Source organism: Ursus arctos, unplaced genomic scaffold (assembly GCF_023065955.2).
Source record: "Ursus arctos isolate Adak ecotype North America unplaced genomic scaffold, UrsArc2.0 scaffold_25, whole genome shotgun sequence".
Taxonomy (NCBI): domain Eukaryota; kingdom Metazoa; phylum Chordata; class Mammalia; order Carnivora; family Ursidae; genus Ursus; species Ursus arctos.
This window is the reverse complement of record NW_026622930.1, coordinates 38,950,439-38,972,439: the sequence shown is the minus strand read 5'-3', so window position 1 is coordinate 38,972,439 and position 22,001 is coordinate 38,950,439. Positions and strand designations below refer to the sequence as shown.

Genomic DNA, 22,001 nt, shown 5'->3' with positions numbered 1-22,001 from the left:
GAGACCCCAGAGAGCGCCCTTCCACTTCTACCATGTGAGGACACAGCGAGAAGTCTGTAAGCTGGATGAAGGCCCCGACCAGAGCCTGACCATGCGGGCACTCTGATCTTCGACCTCCGGCCTCTAGAACTGGGAGAAATAAATTGGTGTTGCTTGTAAGCCACCCAGTCTGTGGCTAAGACAAAGGCCTTCATTTCTGTGAGGGTTTAGTGTCATTTCCATTATCCCTCCAGGTAGGAACACACTTATTTCCTTCTCTCTCTGTCCTTCACATTTTATACAATTTCACTGCAGTTCTTACACTGTCTTATACTTCTTTCTTTACAGTTTTGTCTGCACTGAGAGCCTGAGAGCTGCACTAGGGTGGGGACCATCTCTTTCATCTTTATACCTTCCGTGCCCGTTGCATGCAGTACCTGGGACATCACGGGTATGGCTCTTTTTGGAACCAACCGACCAGTCAATGAAATAAAAAATTAATAGATGTGATTTGCGCAAGATCCCCAAACTAAGTATTGGACAACTTAGGACTAGAATTTCTATCTTCTAGTTTCTAAGCTCGTGTTCTGGTGTTGCTATAGTTCCCTAAAACACAGCTCTAATTGCCAAAAAGTCACCTGGGGAGTTCATTAAAGTATAGATTCTAGGTTCCCAACCCTAGCAATTCTAATTCTATAGGTCTGTCTTAAGAATCTGGGAACTGGGGTCTTTACCAGCTTCCCCAGGTTCTGGTGCCACCAACCGTCATACTATACCAAGCTGCCATTTCTTAATACAAAACAATGACTACTTTGGCTTCAATCTGTTGATTTTCATCAGATATTAGTTGCATTTGGGTCCCAGGTGATAATTTCAGGCATTCTGAAATGTGCTGTAGATCTGATCCAGATCCAAGCTCACCATGAATTTAAGAGGAAGAATATGAAGAGTACACAGTAAAAACCAAAATTCTTCATATACTGCAGGAAAGAACCATAACGGATGATATGCAAATCAAATAGCAGAAGAACTTTAAAGTGGTTGTTTTGTCTATGGACTCTGAAAACAAACTGAGGGCCTCAGAGGGGAGGGGGATGGGGCAATGGGATAGACCGGTGATGGGTAGTAAGGAGGGCATGTATTGCGTGGTGCACCGGGTGTTATATGCAACTAATGAATCATCGAACTTTACATCGGAAACCGGGGATGTACTGTATGGTGACTAACATAATATAATAAAAAATCATTTGAAAAAAAAAATAAATAATAAAGTAGTTGTTTTGTTTGTTTTGTTTTATATATCTTCGGCCATCTAAAATATTTCCCTTTAATTCTGATCACCACCTACGTCCAGCCATGTGATTCTAAGATTATGAGAGGGAGTTTGTGTCAAAAAAGTCTAGCCCTTTTATGGCATGTATTTCCAGTGGGAGCCTAGATCAGCTTTTGATGAAAACAAAATCATTAATAAAATGACAACATATGGGGCGCCTGAGTGGCTCAGTCCGTTAAGCACCAGCCTTTGCTTTCGGCTCAGGTCATGATCCCAGGGTCCTGAGATCAAGCCCCGCATTGGGCTCCCTGCTCAGTGGGACACCACGCTGCTTCTCCCTCGCCCTCTGTCCCCCAGCTTGTGCTCTCTCTCTCACTCTCTCTCTCAAATAAATAAAATCTTTAAAAAAAAAGGAAAGTTAAAAAAAATAAAATGACAACACAAAAACTATCATTTTAGATGGAGATATATTTACAAACATTAATTTAAGAGTTATGGAAGATTAATGTCCATTTAGCTGTGGCTACTTACAACTGAATAATATACAAGACTCAGGTTTAAAAAGCAATGGTGTTAATTAAATAAGCAAATAAATATACACACTTGTTGAGTCAAAATGATGTACTAGAAAACATAACACCTGTTACAGATATTTAAAATTCCTCAAGTTTTATAAACAATTTCAGTGGCTTATAAAATTAGTGGTATTTATTGTTGAAAATGTTTGTTAACTTGATTGTTTTTATTTCAGTTAAACTGTTATAAATTAATTTTAGTTTTCTGAATCAAGCTTCCTTCTTTCCTCCAACCCACCTTGTTCTTGGACATAAGCCAGTCCCCAGATAGAGCTTAATGCCATTCACTCATTAAAACTCATTCATCATGATACCTGAAGTAAACCACTGAAAGCTTTATTTAATTGAGAGTTTTAAAATGTATACTTATTTTCTGAAGTAATATGATTGGGAAAGGTGTGAATACATGACATGAATAAGTGAGTGATCATAAATTAACTTACTATTTTATTATCCCTTCATCACTCCCCTCTAATCCCCACAAAGCCTGCCTAAGGCAGTCTCTCCTTTTTCAGAATTGTACAATGTAACTTACTTTGCCACAACAGCGTTTATGTGAGTCCTCACAAGTCCCAGATATTGGTCAATCTGTGCCTACGAAGAGGAAGAAATCATGAGCACACCCAAAGGTCACAAGGTCAAAATTTAAGGTGAATATTTGACATCACACAGGACTTACCTGGTGCTTAACATACACTACAGGTAGAGTAAACATTGAAACCACAGCTGGGATGAAAAACAAATACAGTATTAAAATTCTGAGGGTTATCAGTGAGGAGAAGCTTTTAGATACATTTGTATATAATTATGTGATGTTAGAGCATTATTTTATAGCAGCTAGCATTTTAGCTAAAAGACGGCAGGGCAGTCCATAAGGAAAATAAAGGGGGCACCAAGCCTTTTATAAATATTAAGCCATTATTCCTGGAATGAGGATGGACCGTAGCCTCCCACGATGAAAATGAATTTCTGTCCATAACCGCCTGTTGCAAACAGGTATTGATTGGGAACCAAATGAAACTAGTCGTGCTTGAAGAGAAAAAAAAACACTTCAGTCTAAGAAATTCAGTATTAATAAATATTATACCCTCTAACTGAACGATGATGGTCAGGAAACGCCCTGCACCACGTGGCGTTTGTTCCTAGGAATCTATGACAACCAGCTCACAGCTAACGGCCTAGGAAGTCTATGCTCATGGAGCAGGTGAAGGAAAACATGACATGCTCTTCTGTCCTTACCCATGAGCAGCAGGGTCAGCCCGTTGAAGAGAGCGCCCACGTAAGTCAGGAGCCACATCAGGACCGCAAACTGAAGAACGAAAAGATTATCAGAGCTCTTAAAACCATTTGTGACAGATGAGAGTTTTATTTCAGTGACTTTTTTGGATTAAAACTGGGGGAAATCCATCATGGTTTCAATAGGAAATGTAAGCATTTAAAGCTCATCCCAGAATTACTGAAAGAGGATCTAGTCTTCACTTCTCTCAGAACCCTTTGGATCTCTTTGTTATAAGATTCGAAGGACTCAATGAAATAATAAGACAAGGGTCAGCAAACTGGCCTGTTTTTTATGGGCCCATGAGTTAAGAATGAATTTTATATTTTTAAATGGTTGAATAAAATCAAAGCAAGAATAACATTTTGTGATATGTAAAAATGATATGAAATGCAATTTTCAGTGTTCATAAATAAAGTTTTATTGGCTCACAGCCACAGTCATTCCTTTATGCATTGGGTTAGGCTGCTTTCCTGCTGTGACGGCAAAGCTGAGTAGCTGGGACAGATTTAGGCATGCAAAGCCTGGAGTACTTACTATACGGCCCTTAACAAATAAGGACTGCTGACCTCTGTTCCGGCCCATTATTTTTACATCACACATACAAATAGAAACATCACTGAAAAGCCCTAGGGTAAGTAATTACAATCTCCCCCGATACCTCTCTCTACTCATCACTTGGAAGGATGTTATTCCAGGAAAGTGTCTCGAGGGTCCAGGGCACGTTACTCACTTTCCCTTCTGCCTTTCCTCCAACAGCTGCTGGGCAGCCCCTGCTATAAGACCCCTGCCCCGCATGTACGAAGAGCTCTGGGAGCATGGGGAACCGTAACAACCTCGCCCAGGCCCTGCTGCAGCCTGACTCACTGACTTCTGGTTTATACATACACTGCAGGGTGGGAAAAGCAGCGTGTTCAAAGCACCTGGTAAGTTCAGTGAGAGTGCCAGGAGGAACACCCGGGTGCCTGAGGTCCTCTGCCTCACAGGCTCTCACAGCCCCCACTACGTAAGGACACTTGCACGTCTCACCATTAGCAGAGTCCAGAGTTTCTTTCAATGAAAAAAGCATAGACATTTTTCACATTCCCCAAATGAGATTTTTTAAAACATTAATTTTAGGAAATCGGCCAAGGAATTGAAAGTGGTAAGGACGGACAACCTGGTGTGTCGTAAAAAGTTCAGAATTAGAAGCTGTGTGACCCTCCGTTGGATCCCGGCTCTGCCAGTGACTCACTGGGCAACCTCGGGCAAGTGTCTTAACCTCTCTGGGCCGTAGTTTTGGCATGTGTAAGATGTGGGGCTGGGGCTGGCTGAGCTCCACGGGACTGCACAGCTGCAGGTTTTCTCGCTCTAGAGTGTAATCAGCACTTGCTTCTTACTGTCTAGTTTGTGGTGGTTTACAGGATACCCTTAGGGAAAATGACACTCGAGACTGTCGAGTGAACGGCGTAAGCAATCGTACTTTTAGGGAGTCCACCAGGTCCTGGACGAGGAAGAGTCGCCTCAGCTCCTTGAGCGTGTTATTCACGTAGAACTGCAGGCAGTCCGTGTACTTCTGCATCTGCTCCTGAGAGAGGGTGATCTCGAGCTCCAGGTAGGTCCTGTCAACACACCATCCCCACAGAGAGCTCCCTCAGATGCAAGCTCGGAACAGCTCTGAGGACAGCCGGCTCCCCTCTGGGGGCTGCAGGGTACCACACACACCCACCGCCACTGCCTGGGGAACCTGGGAATCGCGGCTGTTAGCGGTGCACTGTGACTATTTCTGTGGCCCCGAGACCGCGGGACAGTGGGCGCTGACAGTTCAGAGCAACTGGCGGGAAGCCGAGGGAAGTCAGCCCCAAATCCGCTCATTCTCCAGACATCCCTGGCCCACTAGGTAGCTATGAAAGTCCTCGTTTCCTGTTGGCTGCAGGGAGAGGGGCGATCTTTTTAAATAATTGAGGTATCTGAAAATCCTAGCTGCCAATTATTGTTCATTATCAAAACTTTAATATTTCATAATTAAATTCTGGAAAATACTTCCAGGTTTTATGCAGAGAGTTCTGAACACTCAAGGGACCTGGGCCATATTCAAAAGCTCACTGTTTCTACTAAGAGCAATATTTTTAGTGACTACATTTTTTAGTTTTTCAAATGATGACATGTGATTATGGGTAGATAAACCAGGCTCCTCAAAAAGTCCATCGTCCTGTTTGGCGAAGCTCCCCACAGAGGGCCCATCCTCCCTTCCTCCTTCCCTCTCTCTATTCTAAGACAGAACCATGTTGTCTACCTAGAGGATATTTCTAGAGTTCTTACAGGGCTTACCTAACTCTGTGAATTGAGATGAAAAAAAGTAAAGTAGCATTTGGTTTGAATTTTAGAGAGTTTACACTAAAACCTTATGGCTTTTCTACTCTTTAGAAAAAAATAGAAAAATGATGATTTGTCCGGATAGTAAGTTTTTTTTGTTTTGTTTTGTTTTTTAAAGATTTTATTTATTTATTTGACAGAGACAGCCAGCGAGAGAGAAAACACAGCAGGGGGAGTGGGAGAGGAAGAAGCAGGCTCCCAGCAGAGGAGCCTGATGTGGGGCTCGATCCCAGAACGCTCGGATCACGTCCTGAGCTTAACGACTGCACCACCCAGTCTATCTGGCGCCCCCAGATAGTAAGTTTTGATCCAAAATGTACTCTGAGTCAGATATTCCTTTTACTGATTAAAAACAACTCAACCAAAGGAAGTTTTTTATTTTAAATTTGTCTCCTAAAGGAAGAAAAAGTAGTTGGGCTAATTGAACGTAATGGTCTTAGGGGCCAAGAAAGTGAAAGAAACTAGCCTTCCTTGAATGGCTGGGGGCAGAGGCTGGGGAAGAGCAGGACTGAAGACAGGCACCCTGGTCACAGGCTGGGGCCACTGAAGGAGGCATGATATAACTCTGGTATGAAGACACTCCACTTCTCCGCTTCTCGCACCTTCGGGGTGGGAACTTGGACAGCCAAGCTATAGCCCGGAAGACCCATGAACTGCATTAGAAGGCCAAATACATCCCATGGGCAAGAAGGCTTGGAGTGTAACTGTTTAACATTGAGGTCAGGAGCCAGAGGCTGGGAAGGGAGGTCTGATACGCAGCCTTTTCCCCTTCTGTCAATAAGTCCTCACGACACAGGCATCTTTTCCCCTTTTGAGAGCATGGTGCCCTAAGGCCTTCATTCAGCTGACTGGTGAGGGTGAGCCAGGAAGGCATCCTGGTCCAGAAGCCATCCGCCGCAGCATCTACGAGGCTCACCTAGGACTCAGAACTGTCCCTCTGCTGCAGGGGCCGAGGCCACCTGTACTGCAGCCTCACTCTGGGGCCAGCACCGGGGAGAGGGTGACTCTGAGAGTCAGCGCTGAAAGGCCCCAGGCTCATGAGCCAGAGTCAGGAGATAATCTGGGGTGGAGTGGGTTGGCATGCAGCTGCCGGGGGAGCTATTACCTCCCTCTGCCCCGTTTCATTCATCCTCTTACTATATTGCCTGAAAAACAGTTCCTCCTCACAACTGATGAATCACTAAACTCTACCTAGGAAACTAACAATATACTATATGTTAATTGAATTTAAATAAAATTAAAAAAAGAAACAAAACAAAAAATCCTTCCTCCTCAATGTTCATTCTAGTCAGACTTCCCCAGTACAAAAATGCAGAGAAGGGTACATTATAAGACTATTCATGAACCTTGCACCCCTCAGAAAGTTGGCCCTTTGGTAGTAAGCTTCCAGAGACCATAGAAATAAAAATCCAAACACCCTAGTCCTGACTCTATGCTAGTCACTGGCCATGTGACTTTGGGCAAGTCACTTAACTTCTTAGACTTTGTTTTCCCACCTGTAAATAGAGAGTGCCCTGCCCTGCCTTCTTCACAGGGCTGGAAGGATTCATTGTTGACCACTCCTTAAATGATAAAACACTGTACACATATGATGGATTATGATTACTATTAGTAATAATTAAATATAAAATATTAATATTATATGTAAATTTATGTTAAATACACATATTAATTTATTCGTGGTAATGAAAATATAAAAAGTCAATACAGCAATAAGTGTTACAATAGGGATAACTGAGTTTGTTTTAGAAATTAATCAGAAATATTAGCTATTAAAAGTCAGGGCATTCAAGAGACTCTGCGAGGTCTGTCTGTTCCCTGAGATGCATCACCCAAATGCCCAGGGGCTGAAGCAGAGTCAGAGGGCAGGAGGTCCAGGAGGGGCTGGGCAAGGGCTGGTCCAGCTGGGACACTCACTTGAAAGGGTGGCCCTCGTCGGTTTTCTGCACAGCTTGTAAAACAGACTTGTAGATGCGGAAGCTGATGGTGGCCGAGAGCGCGGCCAGGGCCAGGTAGGCCACGACGCTCACCACGCTGAACTGGGTCAGGGAGAAGAGCAGCAGCAGGAAGCTCCCGAACACGATGCCCGTCTGCTTGATGTCCCGCCAGTAGAGCAAGTCAATAGCTGCGGAGGAGACAAAACCCACACACACACACACACACACACTTAACACTGGCAGTACTGTTGGGGGGCTGCCGCGGGGCTCACGCCGCAAAGCTGTGGACGCTGCACGTCCTCACCTGGCCTTTGCGTTCTCAAGCATGAGCGAGTAGACCTAGGGCTTTGGCCAGGGCACTGACTGTCACTGTATTTTGCTTTGGAGGACTCGTTTCCATCCCTGAGGATGGTTCAAAAATTCACAGAGAAGAACAGGCCGTTGCATCTCCAGCCACCGACACCTCTATGACTGTGTCTCGCTGGGCTACACCATCAGTGACTTGGAAACAGAACGGAAAGTACAGAAGACTCAGGGTACCTGTCCTGTCCCCCTGGATGGCACTGACTGCGTGCATCCTGATGCCCTACTGACAAATTTCATGCCTCAGTGGTGGCCTAGAGGTGTGTGCATCTCAGTCATACACACGTCCCTGCTGCTGAGAAGGGGCAGCAATGATGGAAACAGAGGTTCTGAAGAAGCGGTACCTTCAGAAACACGGCCGTGGGGCCAGAGACCCAGCCAATGTCGGAGGTTTCTGAATAAAGAGATAGCCCGCCTCCCAAACAAGCAGAACTGAAAAGTTTGTAGCTGTCTCATGAGTCCCTGGAGCTGACATTTGGACTAAACCATTTTGTACAGCATAATCTTTTTGCTCACCTTTTGTGAGTTAAAAATCTGGAATACAGCTTTAAAATCTACAGCACATTTCTCATTCAGTTATTTCCCTCTTTCACTTAGAAACAAAAAATTAAGTTCAAAAGAACAAAGCCATGGTGCTTCAAATTTGATACAAAATGTAAGTATTTTCAAAATTCCTGCCACCAGATTATGAAACAGGCGTAGAAGCCTTGCTAAAGAATGCATGCAAATTTATTCTCTAATTAGGCAAGTCACAAATTTTTTTTTAAATCATGATATAATTGACATCTAACATGGTATAAGTTTAAGGTGTATGACATGTTGATTGGATATATTCATATATTGTAATATGATTGTCATCAGAGCATTAAACTAACACCTCTGTCATAGCACATAATTATCATTTCTTTCCTGGTGAGAACATTTAGGATCAAGTCTCTTAGCAGCTTTGAAGTTTATAATACAGTATTGTTGGCCATAATCATGATGCTGTGCATTAGGTCTCCAGAATTTATTCGCCTTCTAGTTGCAAGTTTTTTTTTTTTTAAGATTTTATTTATTTATGTGACAGAGAGACAGCCAGCGAGAGAGGGAACACAGCAGGGGAGTGGGAGAGGAAGAAGCAGGCTCCCAGCGGAGGAGCCTGATGTGGGACTCGATTCTGGAACGCTGGGATCACGCTCTGAGCCGAAGGCAGACGCTTAACGACTGCGCTACCCAGGTGCCCCTAGTTGCAAGTTTATAACCTTTGACCAGCATCTCCCCAGTTCCCCCACCCTCTAATGCTGGTTATCACCATTCTCGTAGGCGCCTGGGTGGCTCAGTTGGTTAAGCGTCTGCCTTCAGCTCAGGTAATGATCCCAAGGTCCTGGGATCGAGTCTCGCTTCGGGCTCCCTGCTCAGTGGGAAGTCTGCTCTCCCTCTGCTCCTCTCTCCCTATGCCCTACTTGTTCTTCCTCTCTCACAAAAATAAATAAAATCTTAAAAAAAAAAAACACCCCACCATTCTCCTGTTTCTGTGAGTTTGGCTCTTTTAGATTCCACCTATTAACGTGATCATACCTTGTCTTTCTCTAACTTTTTTCACTTAGCGTAATGGCCTCAAGATCCATCCATGTTGTTGCAACAAATGGTCTTTATAGAATGTTATGTCAATAAATTTTCAGAAAGAAAAGACACGAAATTCCCGTCTCACAACCGAATGAAAATGGCAGTTGCTTACACTGCCAGCTTCACGTACAGTGTACCTGGAGGCACCTGGTTTATAGAATTAGATCCAGTCATTTGCTCAGAGGAAAACAAAGGTGACCAGGTTGAAGAGAGCGGGGGGCTGCTCCCATCATGCACAGGAACCGTACTGAAAAGGCCACATAGCCCGTGACAACCCTCTGATGCTGTAGAGGGGGTACGAGGAGTGTTGCAGAGCAAAGTACTAACCCTTGGCAGCAGTCTTCCCTCAGGCTGGCTGGAGAGTAAATCAGGGACTGAAGGGGTGGGCTTCTTTTAAAAACTGGCTGAGGATACCTCAACAATCTGAAGCTGGAGAGAGAATTTACTTTTGAGCGGACCTGTCATCCATCCCCACCTACACCTCACCTACCCGGTCCACCAGTGACCTTAACGCACAAGCTCGCAGTAGTCTGCCATTTTGTTGGCAAAAATTTGTTCTTTTTCTCTTACAACACTTTTGCGTAGGAAGTAGAGGACAGAATCACAAGCATGTTTTGGTGTGAAACGAAGATTTTTTTTTTGGTCTTTTGAGTGGGGGCTGGTTCTACAAGTAAGTTTCCAGGGGACAGGAAGAGCACTGTTGCTCTAAAGCCTCCCTCTTCTCCCCACCCCAAACAGCAGTCACACTGACTGACATTCTACTATTAGAAATTCAGTCCTTTAGACTAATCCTTTTTATCTTTTTTTTTTTTTTTTTTGGAAAGATCCCAGAAGGGGATAATGCACTAAAGATTAGCTTGTCAGTAACAACAAAATACAAATGAGTTCGCCAAATGATTTTTGTTTTAGAAGAGTTTGTTGAGAACAGAGCACCAAGGTAATAATCCTTTTCAGGGGGAGAAGAGGGATCTTTTAGAAGACATGACACAAGAAACCCCTGGGCCTCTGAGGGTAGGTGATAGAAGTGGGAGGAGAAAGGATCTCCACAGAAGCTTAGTGCTCCCCGTGGTTGAGTGGATTTGCAGCACCAAACTGAAGTAAGCCCAGGCTATGTCCAGACCAGCAGGGCTAGAGGTCTCTGGGGAACTGGAGCCTCCTAGCATTTATTCTGTTTCATGTGGGGGAGAGGGGGTGGAGAATAGAAAGACTAAAACATCACCATTATCTGCAATGTTGCCTCTCCCCCATTTTGTTCATGTAGTCAGTGTTTTTTGAGCAAGAACTTTTTTTAAGTGCCAGGCTTTGTGCTAGGTGCCAAGGATATCAAAATCAATGAATTGTTTAAAAAAAGAAACCCTACACACAATTAAGTTGTAATCTGTTTTATGATACCCACAGATTCACATGGCAGACGCATTTAGAAACAAATACATTATAAGACAGCATGATTTGTGCTAAAGGGGACTCTCCTTAATGCTGAAGTAGGCTTATCCACCTCCGAGATGATGTGAGGGACATGGGAGATCCTGCAGGAAGTTTTCAGGCATAGAAAACATAAAATCTGCTACTACCAAGTGAACCCCCACTTAAACTGCTTAACACCTGTTAAAAATGGTGTACCCATCTAGAAAAGCCTTCTGAATCTCTGGATACCTGTTCAAACAGCCTGAGAATGGCAGGTACCAAGCAGGCACTTCATGAGTAGAAACTATGGGCAGAGAGTGTGGACCGTTAGCTAAACAACCGTAGTTCGGTGTAGTCACTACACAACAGGTGTTTCGATCAATGTTAAGATTGCTGGAGGTTTCTGATGAGGAGGTTAACAGAAGATTCATCTTACACATCAATAGGACATTTATTCTGGGTACTATGACACGGGAATCTATTTACATAGATTCTGAAATGTTCAAAGCACTTTCAGACATTACCTCATTTAAACTTCACAATCAACTCCACTGGATAGGTATATAACAGGTGAAGAAGCTAAAAGTTAAGAAATCTGTCTACTTACTAGTTAATGGGGGAAGCAAGATCAAACCCTAAGTTTGATGCTTCTTCTAAAACAATATGTTGCCTCTCTCACATTATGTGGTTATAGGTTGAATGGTCCCTGAAGCATGTAAAGTTAATTTGGGTAACCTGCTTTTATTTAAATCTGCTTCCAAAGCTCGATATTTATAGTGAAAGTTTGTATGTGAAAATGAGCCATTATCAACAGTAAACAGTTATTGGTCATCTATTCATCTAGTAAAACCAGGAATGAAGAGATCATAAAATTCTGTGTCCTGCTTCTAAGGCACTTAAGATCTAGCTGGGAGGACTGACATTCATTTTACAAATACTGAATGATTGCTAATATATTTTGTGTCATTGGAGGTGGCAAAGTTGAGTTCAAGGAAGGGATAGTGCTGGAATTGATGAAAGAGGACGTGGGATGGTTTGTGAATGTAGTGAACAATTTGCTAAGGAGATGGAGTGGATAAAGGGAAATATTATGAAGGATTAGTCAACAAGAATGGTGACTAATTAGCCGTGGGAGAAAAGAGGAAGAGCTAATTAAGGGTGAAGGCAACATTTCAAAGCTGGGTGACTGAGTGATCAGTATCATTGACAAAAACAGGAAATCGGAGGGGTTGCTGGTTGGGGATAGAGTGGACACTTGTTTTTAAACCTCCAGGTTCTAACATGATGACATCAAAGCAGGTCATTTTGACACAGTCTAGTGCAGAGATGGGATAGGGATTACAGGTGAGATGAAGCTGACAATGACAATGCTTCCTAAAAGCTTAGAAATCAAATGATTTGTTTTTTTAGGTTTTGTCATAGTAGCCCTGAGTTAAATGGCCAGTAATATCATAGTCCAATGATATTGAGATGAATATGTACAGTAGGAAACTGGAAGTGCAAGACTGAGATTTAGGAAAGAGGGCTGAATATTTACATTTGGGTATATTCTGGGTAGAAAGGATGACTGAGACCATGAGAGTGGAGGAAACCTCCAAGACAGGAGAGACTAAGAAATGCAACTGAGGATGAAACCATAGTTCAAGATTCAAAGGAGTAAGTGGAGCTTATCAAAAGAGTCCCATCTGAGTGTCAGCATGGGGACCCCAACAGTGTAGGTTACAGCAGTCAAGAAGAAGGAAATCTCCCAGGACAAAGAGGTAGATTACAGTGAGGGATGCTGAAGACATAACAAGGGAAACGATAACTGAGAAAGGACTCTGGATTTGGAGACTGGAAGGTCACTCATAACTCAGTGGAGAGTATTACCAGTAGTGAGGGTGGAAGCCATATTGTAAACGGCTGGGTAAACGGTGGAATGTTCAAAGTTATAAGAAAGATGGCAAATACAATGGTAGTTTGGGCAAGTAGCAGCAAAACAAACCCTTAGGTTGAGCAAAGCCTGAGAATATTAATGGAAAGGGAGGAGTGAGGATTCCAGAAAGAGAGAGATTTGATTGAGCAAAGTCTCAGAGAAGGGGAGAAAGGATAGGATTCATCATAGCTCTTTCTTTTCAAGGGGAGAAGGATGAAAAGAATGGGTAAAGAGGGAGAGACAGTTTGGGAACGTATGGGTGTGACTGCAGATATGTGTTTCCGAGCTGGAAAAGGAACAACGTAAAGTGGCTGAAAGTGGCTTGAGGTAGATTTACTCAAATCCTGGAAGACGAGTTAGGAGGTCTTCCTGAGACTGAGGACGATAAGGGTAGGGCTTGAAGAGATTAGGAAGGGTCCGAATCCACCTTGTTCAGTATAGTAGTGATGAGCCACATGTGGCTACTGAGCGCTGGTCCCAAATGAGACATGCTGTAGTGTAAGCTACCTCTCAGATTTCAGACCTAGTCCAAAAAAAGGATGTAGGGTACCTCATTAATACTTTTTATTTTGATATTTGTTGTTGAAAGGTTAATGATCTGCATGTGTTGGATTAAATATATTATCAAAATTAATTTTACCAGGTTCTTTTTACTTTTAATGAGGAAGCTACTAAAAAATTTAAAATTTCTAATTAGTGGCTCACATTTTATTTCTATGGACAGTGCTGATCTAGGAAAATACAGTATGTCAAAAAGGAATCAATAAAAGAACTGCCAGAAAGTTAAGAGGGTTTGGTTAAAGTCAGGGATCGCTAGTGGATCCAGTCAATAGCGTTAGAGGCTGGGTGTTCCAAGCAGTAGACGGCGGAGCTGAGTGAGCCAGGGCTGTGAACTTGCATAAGCAGCATGGTTAGAGGAGTCGAAGATCCAAGAGGACAGAATTGAAATGAACCACTCAGGCTAGGAATGACAGTCAGCCAAGACTACTGGGGACTCATGGGCTGGGAGAATGGCAATGGCTGCGTGTGGTCAAAGTGACAGTAAATGGCCTGTGATGATTCAGTGGGAAGGGTAGGAAGTGATGAAGTGTGATCAGAGAAGAGACTTTCTGTGTTCCAATCTGCTGTGTAAATGATGACTTTTCACATTTTAATTTTGCTTAGAGTGATGTAAACTTGTGTAGGAAGCTTTATAGTAGCTGATCCAGAAAAACGGATATTTGGATAAAATTTCCTTAAACCCAAGAAAAAAAAAAAGTAACTCTGTAAGTGTGACATATTACCCCCAGGAGTCTTTGGGTACAACGAAGTACAGACAGCTTACTTTCCTTTAATAACCCTCCTAATGCAGAAAGGTCACACGAGAGTTTGAACACCTGAGTCACATTCATTAAGCGTACTCACGAAGGCAGGTAAATAAAAGGCCAAGTGAGAAAATTCTGTTTATAATACCAGCATTTCATCAACCCGACTGTTAAAAAATGATATGCTATTGACTCTAATTTGCTTTTCAGCAAGCTTCCAATAATCGACTACAATACTTGACTACTTCTGAAAAGAATTAAAGGCTCGAAAACCTCAGTTCTTTACAACCCAGGGTCCAAAGCAGTGATAGCCAGTTTCTCTGATTTTCATGAGGCCAACAAAATATCACCACAAAAAGTTAAGAGGAAACAGGAGTGACTTTCCCTACTTTAACTTCCCGTCATTTTGCCATCAAACTGGAGAAACGTAATGGAAATCGATGTAATAAAAAAAACTTGAAACATGCACAGAGACCTTCAAAGATGACATCTACTCAATGACTCTATGAGTTTCCTTGCCGTGAAACAGTCTCATACATACGTTTAAACTTTAAATGGTAATCCAGGGACCCTGAACTCGGGGCAGGGGGAGAGGAGGGTGGCGGTGGTGGGGAACTGCTGGGAGGGACTTTAAGACATCTGCAGTGATTCCATTTTCCAGGCCCTTCCTTCTCACTGCTTAAATGCAACCAGTATGACTGTCAAGAGAAAAATGCCAACACTCTTATTTCTAGACGTTTAAATAATTCTGCGGATATTTTGAAAGAGGAGACACAGGACAGCTGGCATTCTGTGTGGACAGTAAAAGAGCACAGCATTTATTCCACATGCTGGTTCTAACCCCTGGGACCACATTTCTCCCTGTGCTATGAAATTAACGCAATGATGCTTAGACCCGTCGTCACCTTTATGGGGTGGAGCTGGCCAGGAAATGAAACAGCAGGGCCCAGTATTTAAGACAGTGTGGCCAGCTCCTCCTGCTAATTCTTTTAGCAAATGGGCTCATTTGGAAGGGTCTCCACAGGGCAACTGGCATCAAAGGAAGAGATGGCCATATGGAGAGAGAGATAGGCTTTGGGCACATGGTAACTGAGGGAAGCACACAGTAAGATCTGCGAGGTATTAAATAATGGAGGTCCTTGTGTGATTTTTCTTTTTTAAGCTTCCTGACTTGATCAATAAAACTGCCACACCTTAAAATCCATCATTGTATTGGAATAGAAAAGAACCATGGAGATAGACAGCTATTACTTATTTGAAAAGACTGAATATATTTAAAATTTTTGACCAAGACCATAATGGCAAAATGTTTCTTGAACTAAAAGGATAAGGAAAAGGAACAGTCTCTCATTGTACCTCTGTTCCATTCAATAAATTATTATGTCCTTCTTGATCCTTATTACCACTATATTGGATCTGCAGTTTGGTAAAATGTTTCTGAAAGCAACACATACTCATTGCTTATTGGATAGAAATGCAATAAATTCTAAAAGTTAAAACCTGTTACATTTATACTTTTCATCTGTTCAAAATCAACATCAGTTTCGACAAAGAGCTTCTAAGTAATTCTTGAATTACAAGACAACTTTACTCAGATTTAACTTAAAAATATATTTGGAGGACATAGACCTCTATACTTCAAAGTTCTAAAACTTCTAACAAATTTCTTTTTATTTTATAAAGATTTTATTTATTTATTTATTTTAGAGAGAGAGGGAAAGAGGGAGCCTGCACGAGCAGGGGAGAGGCAGAGGGAGAGAGAAAATCTCAAGCAGACTCCACACCAAGTGTGGAGCCCTACACAGGGCTCAATCTCATCACCCTGAGATCATGACCTGAGCTGAAATCAAGAGTCAGATGCTCAGTTGACTGAGCCACCCAGATGTCCCACAAATTTTTTATCTTATTTGAAATATATGCTACAAATTTGGAATACATTTACAATGACCAGGGTTTTAATGTAATTATTATTATTAATTGTCATCTAGGCAGAAGATGGATTTTAAAGAATTATTAATGTCAAATTCTTCGCTTTCAAACTGTGAGCTTAATTATAAGGCAATCATGTTTCTGTGTACTTTCGTAAGAACTGGAAAGGTGACAATATGTAAATGCTAATATATGGCCAAATGTAAATATTAATACATGACCACAACTTAGGAGATCAGGTTGAGAAGGATGGGAAATTTTGTGGTGATGTACATTTAATTATTTACAAAAAGAGAGGTGATATTCTGGAAGTCATCCACCCACATTAGCTTTTATTTGCTGGATTTAGTGAATTTTAGCATTTAATTCTACTATAAGGTAATTTAAAATATATCAATTACTTCACAGATTCTGTTCCCAAATGTATTAACTAAAGATGAAAGAGAATTGAATAAAGAATATAATTTCAAATATAAGGAGGAAATGGGAGAGAAGGAGACAGGGAGAGGGACGGAAAGAGAGCAAAAGGGGAGGACAGTGAGAGAGGGGGAGAAGGAGAAAGGGGGAGGAGAAAAAGGGAGAGAGTGAGAAACCTTTTCAAAATACTGAAGAAGGAGGGGCCTGCTCATTCCGATGGAATAGGGATCTGCAATCATAATCCTAATGCTTTAGAAATACACTATCAGGTATAGAATTGGGCTTTTAAATGAAATAAAAATTAATTCATGGAAATCTGAGAGAAATCATAGATTTGAAGATGTGGATTTAGATCAGCATTTTTTCAACCTTTCTCACCCATGATGGATCTTCCTTTACAAAAAAAAAGTTAGACCCCGCAGACAGTCCATTTGTACATTTAAAACCAAAACATGAAAGTAAAAAATTATTCTATTTATGTTTATCATAGACTTTTTCTTAACTTTAGGAAGAATAGCTCATACAGTAAAGAAACATATATCTGAAGTTCAGCAATTCTCTGTTTCATGTCAGTTTCTTCCATTAAATTACTTCAAATACTTTTTGAGACAAAGATAATCTTGTTTTATAAAAGCTGTTTTTGTTGCCAAACGAGTCTCTAGCTTCATCTTACACGGTATGGAGATACTGGACAATATTTAGCAAATAATTAATGCTGATTAATTCTAGGTGGTAGAACTTTGGGCGATTTATGGATTTCATTTGAACCTCTCTTTAAAGAACCGGAAAATTTCATAATGTGTATGTATCACTTTTAGAAAAAGAATAAAGCCATTATTCTGTCCCCAAACTTTGGAATATTTCCTTTTAAAGATTCTCATGAAAATAATCATACACTGTGAAAAAGCAGAGTTTTGTTTTTAATGGAGTAATAACTACCCATATTTGGTATATTATCTGTATAATGAGAGTTTTTTTTTCATTTAAAAAAAAAATCCCCAGGGGCACCTGGGTGGCTCAGTCGGTTAAATGCCTGACTTTTGATTTTAGCTCAGGTCATGATTTCAGGGTCCTGGGGTGGAGCCCCACCTCAGGCTCTGTGCTCAGCATGGAGCCTGCTTACGATTCTCCTCTCTCTTCTCCTTCTGTCCCTCCCCGCCCCCCACACCTGTCCTCTCCATTCATATTCACACATTCACACTCTCTCTCACTCCTTAAAAAAAAAAAAAAAAAAACCAGATCCTCAGCTAAGCCACTTTCCCCATTGGATCTCATTAGAATCTGCAGAAAGGGAGTTTGCAAGTGTAATACTTATGTTGTAATATTTGTACAGCATTCTAATGAGATTGAGTCCAAATAAAAGGTGTTTGATAAAAGGTTGTATTGGTCTGCCTTTTTGTAAGTATTATCTTGACCAAATGCCATCTTCAAAATACAAGTTTTTCTTTCAATTTCTGTCGTTAAAACACATTTTTTTTTCTGTGTGTTCTGGGATGCTTGGCTGTTTTCAACTAGCACCTTTCAGAATGGACCACCACGAACAGTTTTTCCACAGAGCACTGTAGACCAGCATAAAATATTTTATTTTGTAGAAAACCAGAAATACTTTTAAGTTATATTCTCTGGAAAGTGTTTCACCCTTCATTAATATTTTATATGCTGGGAAAGCTTTACGTACAGAATGCTGCAACAGAGTCAAGTGGGAGTTGACCAGTAGCCCCAAACAGGTGACAAGTAAATATAAGGTCCCTTTTGTGTGGGTACTACAGTTCTTAGGACAATTGTATTAGTTCCAGTAGAGTCTTCATGAAATAATCAATGGGCTACAATTTCTCCATGGAATGTTTAATAATATGGAGAAAACCTAAGCTTGCTTTCTTTATTCTCTTTTACAAACAAAACTTTCATCTGTCATACTTCTGGAGGACATTCTCAATGATGTTACACTGCGTCCTGCAACCACATTCAAAGCTGCTCCTAGATCACACCCATTTCATCATTTGTACACCCGACCCTGCTCTCCTGGGCTATGGACTGGGCTAAGAATCATCACACACCACTGGTGGCTCCAACCCCAATTATGTATGAAACTCACTTGAGGATCTTTTAAAAAAATATTGATACTTGACCCAATTGAATCAGAACCTCTAGGGGTGGGGCCCAGGCATCCTTTGTGTTCGTAAAAGCTCCCCAGGTGATATTAATGTGTAGCCAGGGTTAAGAACAGCTGTTTTTGATAATGATAAAGTGAAGAAGATACATTGAAAATGCTAAACAAAAATCTTATTATAGATTTAGTTTAAATGAAAAGTTCTCTTAGTGGAAAGAAAAAGGAATTACTTACTTCTTATTATTTCTGTTTCATGCCTATAAACCCACCCACCCAGTTATTAGTCAATTTTCAAGATAATGGCTTTGTTCTATCTGACAAAAGGAAATCAATGGCACTGAAGACGACCAAAGGTCACAGAGTGTAAAAGACCTTCAACGATCTTGCATTAATCTTCACAAGTAGCTGTATATTGAAAATGAAAATGATTGTTTTCAATAGACATATGATGACATTTGTGTTATTTTCTGATTACGAACGGCCATGCACTTTTTTAAGCCCTGCAGTGAGAAGGCTGACTGAGGCAAAACACACAGGAATATAACGAAATAGTGTCTTACATCTTACACAAATAAAACAGAAAATCTGCCATGTTTTGGCATCTACTCTGGGTAAAAATAGAAGAAACCCATAATCATAGTCTAAAAACCAACTTTTTTTTAATGTCTGCGTCCAACTAAACTTGATATTATATCAAGCCATAGCTGTCTGTTAAGTGTGTATATCAAAATAAACTGGATGAGTCTAATACATAATAAAACGTCACCAAGCATTTCCCCAGCTGCCTTCTATAAAACATGCGATTTCACGTCGCTGTCATCATTCTCTAAGATTATGTCCCGAATTGCCATAGATTACTTATTGCCTAGCTCTTAAATGTATTAGGACAATTTATTTACTTTTGACAGTTGTATTTCCAATAGACCCACACAATTTGAACTCAACTGTTCTATTTTATGGCACCGCCACCCAAACCAACGAGTAAGAGACAGAGCTAATGTGCTCTTAATTCTGAGGTTCATGTTCACTTTTTCTTTGCTTAAAAAATTTACTGAAGAAAAATCCTACAGGGGCATTAAAGAGGAAAAGCCGTTCTATTCTTTCTGTGATATAAAAAGACAAGGGGAAGATGCCATATTAAAAAAAAAAAAAATCAGCTTCGGCTCCAGAGTATTTTTGGTCCCCTGAGGAACACTGCAACCCTTCAGGTTAAGTCAAATGCGCCTTCTTCAGAACCTTATTTGTTAAATATTTCAAGACACTTCATCTTACAAACACCCAAGTTCACCACACATAATTCATTCTTCCAAATTCTCTCTGTCTCCTCATCATCTCAAACTGAGCAAGGTGAAGGAGAGAATCTTAATGTAACAAAGGAGAGATGGATGTGTGAAGTATGAGACTGAATAAAAATGGCTGAAAAGCCATCCAAGCGAGGCTGGAGGGTGGCCACACCCAGTGCTAATATGGACTGTTTTAAAATAAATCTGTTATACCAGAGGGCACTTCGCACTGCTTTTTATTTCCCCTCTGTTCCACAGATACCCATTATTAATAAATAGTAGTTACAGGTTACCCCAATGACAGACAAAAACCCTGAAATATTTCAAAGTGAACCATCCTAATATGTGGCTACGCCATCATATTTTCAGGATTTCGAGAGCTAGTCTGCATTTCCAGTCTCCTTTGTGTGACCACAAATAACAACCCTGAAATGGGTGTGTCCCTCTTAAAAGGATGCACTAGAGCCCTCTCACTTAATGGTTATACCAGGAGATTTCAACCTTTCGGCGGAAATTAAATGGCCTGGGATGCATAGAACAATAAGCAAGCATTTTAACTCCGAGGATGAGAAGAGATTAAACAAGTACTGAACAATCAACGGATCCCACAAGAGCTCCCGGAGAAGGCAACTGATGCATTATTTAAATTTCTAGCATTACAACAAGAAAACAAAGGGGTGGGGGTGGGGGGTTAAAAAAAAAAAAGGAAATGAATCCAAACACCATCCATTTTGATTTTTGACATGACAAGTTTACTCCCCCCAACAGAAAGCTCTTGGGTATGAAGCATGCATAGGTCCCACAGGTGAAATGATGCACAATGGCCGAGTCCGGGTCCCGGGGTTCCCGTGCACCGCAGGCATGCACTACCGAAATAAAGAGAATACCCTGACTTTTCCAGTTGCTCCATACACAGTCCATCTTGGTGGAATCGGCAGTAGCCTGCATCGTGAGGGCTTTGGGGGCTCGCCGCTGCTCTCCTCGGGGGCGCGGAGCTAGCACTCAGGGTCGGCGCCCCGGCTGCAGCGGCAGGGCTCGCGGTGGCCGCGCGGCTGCAGACTGACTGAGGCTGCACCAGCCGGCGCGCGGCGAGGGGCGGGCGCGTCGCGGGCGCCGCAGTCTCCGCGGCAGCGAATCAGCGCGGCGCGGCCCCGGGGCTGCCAGCGCGCACCGGGATGCGGCCACCGCTCGACGCGAGAGCGCTGGCTCGGCCGTCTGTCCTGGGGGGCTGCCCTGGAGACCGCTGAGCGGGTTCTGACCGGGGAGGCACAAAAATGGGCAAGGGGGGGGGAGAAAAGGAGGGGCAAAGGGCCAAGGGTGGGGATCAGAGTGCGGCAATTGGACTGCTCCTGGGAGTTCTGGACACAGGGTGCATATTCTAGAAATATCTTAGACACCTAAGAAACCTGTTGGGTAAGACGCAGGTGACGGCAGTACAGCTGTCCGGCTTTCAGCAGAATGTCCCCCCATAATTGTCCCCATTGCTCACTCGCCTCTCTCTTCCTCATTTCTTTATATTCTGGCCACGATTTATTTTAATTGCCTGGCATCTTCCAAGCAATTGCCAGATCTCTTCCTCTTTCTGGAACGTTCTATGGCTATCCAAAACCTTTGTTGGCAAGCCAAAATCACTGTATAAAGAAATCCTGCTGCTCAGTAGGTCTTGTGTGTTTCTCCTGCGGCCCCTCTTCTCCAGCTCAGTTTGTGGTTTGAATGAATAAATACGTATCAGAATGTGGTGCTTGTAGGCTCTGGTTCAAAGCCCCTGGACTCTCGCACGCAGAGTTACTGGTCACTGCACTGACACTCCAGGAGGTCAGTTGTGGGGACATCCAAACAGAACTCAGGGAAGCAAAGGGTATTCTGCCTCGACATCATCATCTTTGGGATTGAATGTTGGGGGCAGATGGAGGTGGGGCTGTGTGTATCATTTGGGAGATATAAAGTAGGTTTCCAAACCCAGTGAGTCAAGAGATTCAAGTCCGCAGTTACAATGCAGATGTCAATGGGAGGAGAACAGTGGGTGGTGACCTACTATTTAAATCTCACCATGAAATACTTTATCAGTTTATACACCAAGAACTTGAGAGAATGGACTGGGGATAGGTACATTTTGATGAGGAAAAGGCAGAGATAGCACAGAGAAAGGACTCGAATTTGGGCATTGTCTGGGGGAAGGCAGTTCTGGTGACAGGAACCCTTGGGGAGACAAAATATAACATGGGGCCAGAGGACTCCTTTGGAACTACAGAGGCATGCAGAAGGAAGAGTTC

General features: G+C 42.2%; 1 protein-coding gene across 2 annotated transcripts in view; it reads right to left on the bottom strand.

Annotated features, from left to right (window-relative positions):
- The window catches only part of RTN1 (reticulon 1), a 206,098-nt gene that overhangs the window by 2,447 nt on the left and 181,650 nt on the right, over nt 1-22,001 (bottom strand). The window contains exons 1-6 of one of the 2 annotated variants that reach the window (XM_026480410.4): nt 20,616-20,761; nt 7,376-7,583; nt 4,566-4,704; nt 3,067-3,136; nt 2,507-2,553; nt 2,363-2,421 (exon numbers count right to left, since the gene is read on the bottom strand). In XM_026480410.4, the coding sequence (XP_026336195.1) occupies nt 2,363-2,421; nt 2,507-2,553; nt 3,067-3,136; nt 4,566-4,704; nt 7,376-7,583; nt 20,616-20,676 (584 nt within the window). In that variant the 5' untranslated portion in view covers nt 20,677-20,761. Of the gene's footprint in view, nt 1-2,362; nt 2,422-2,506; nt 2,554-3,066; nt 3,137-4,565; nt 4,705-7,375; nt 7,584-20,615; nt 20,762-22,001 lie in introns of those variants that run through there. The other variant, XM_026480409.4, reaches the window with a different exon arrangement.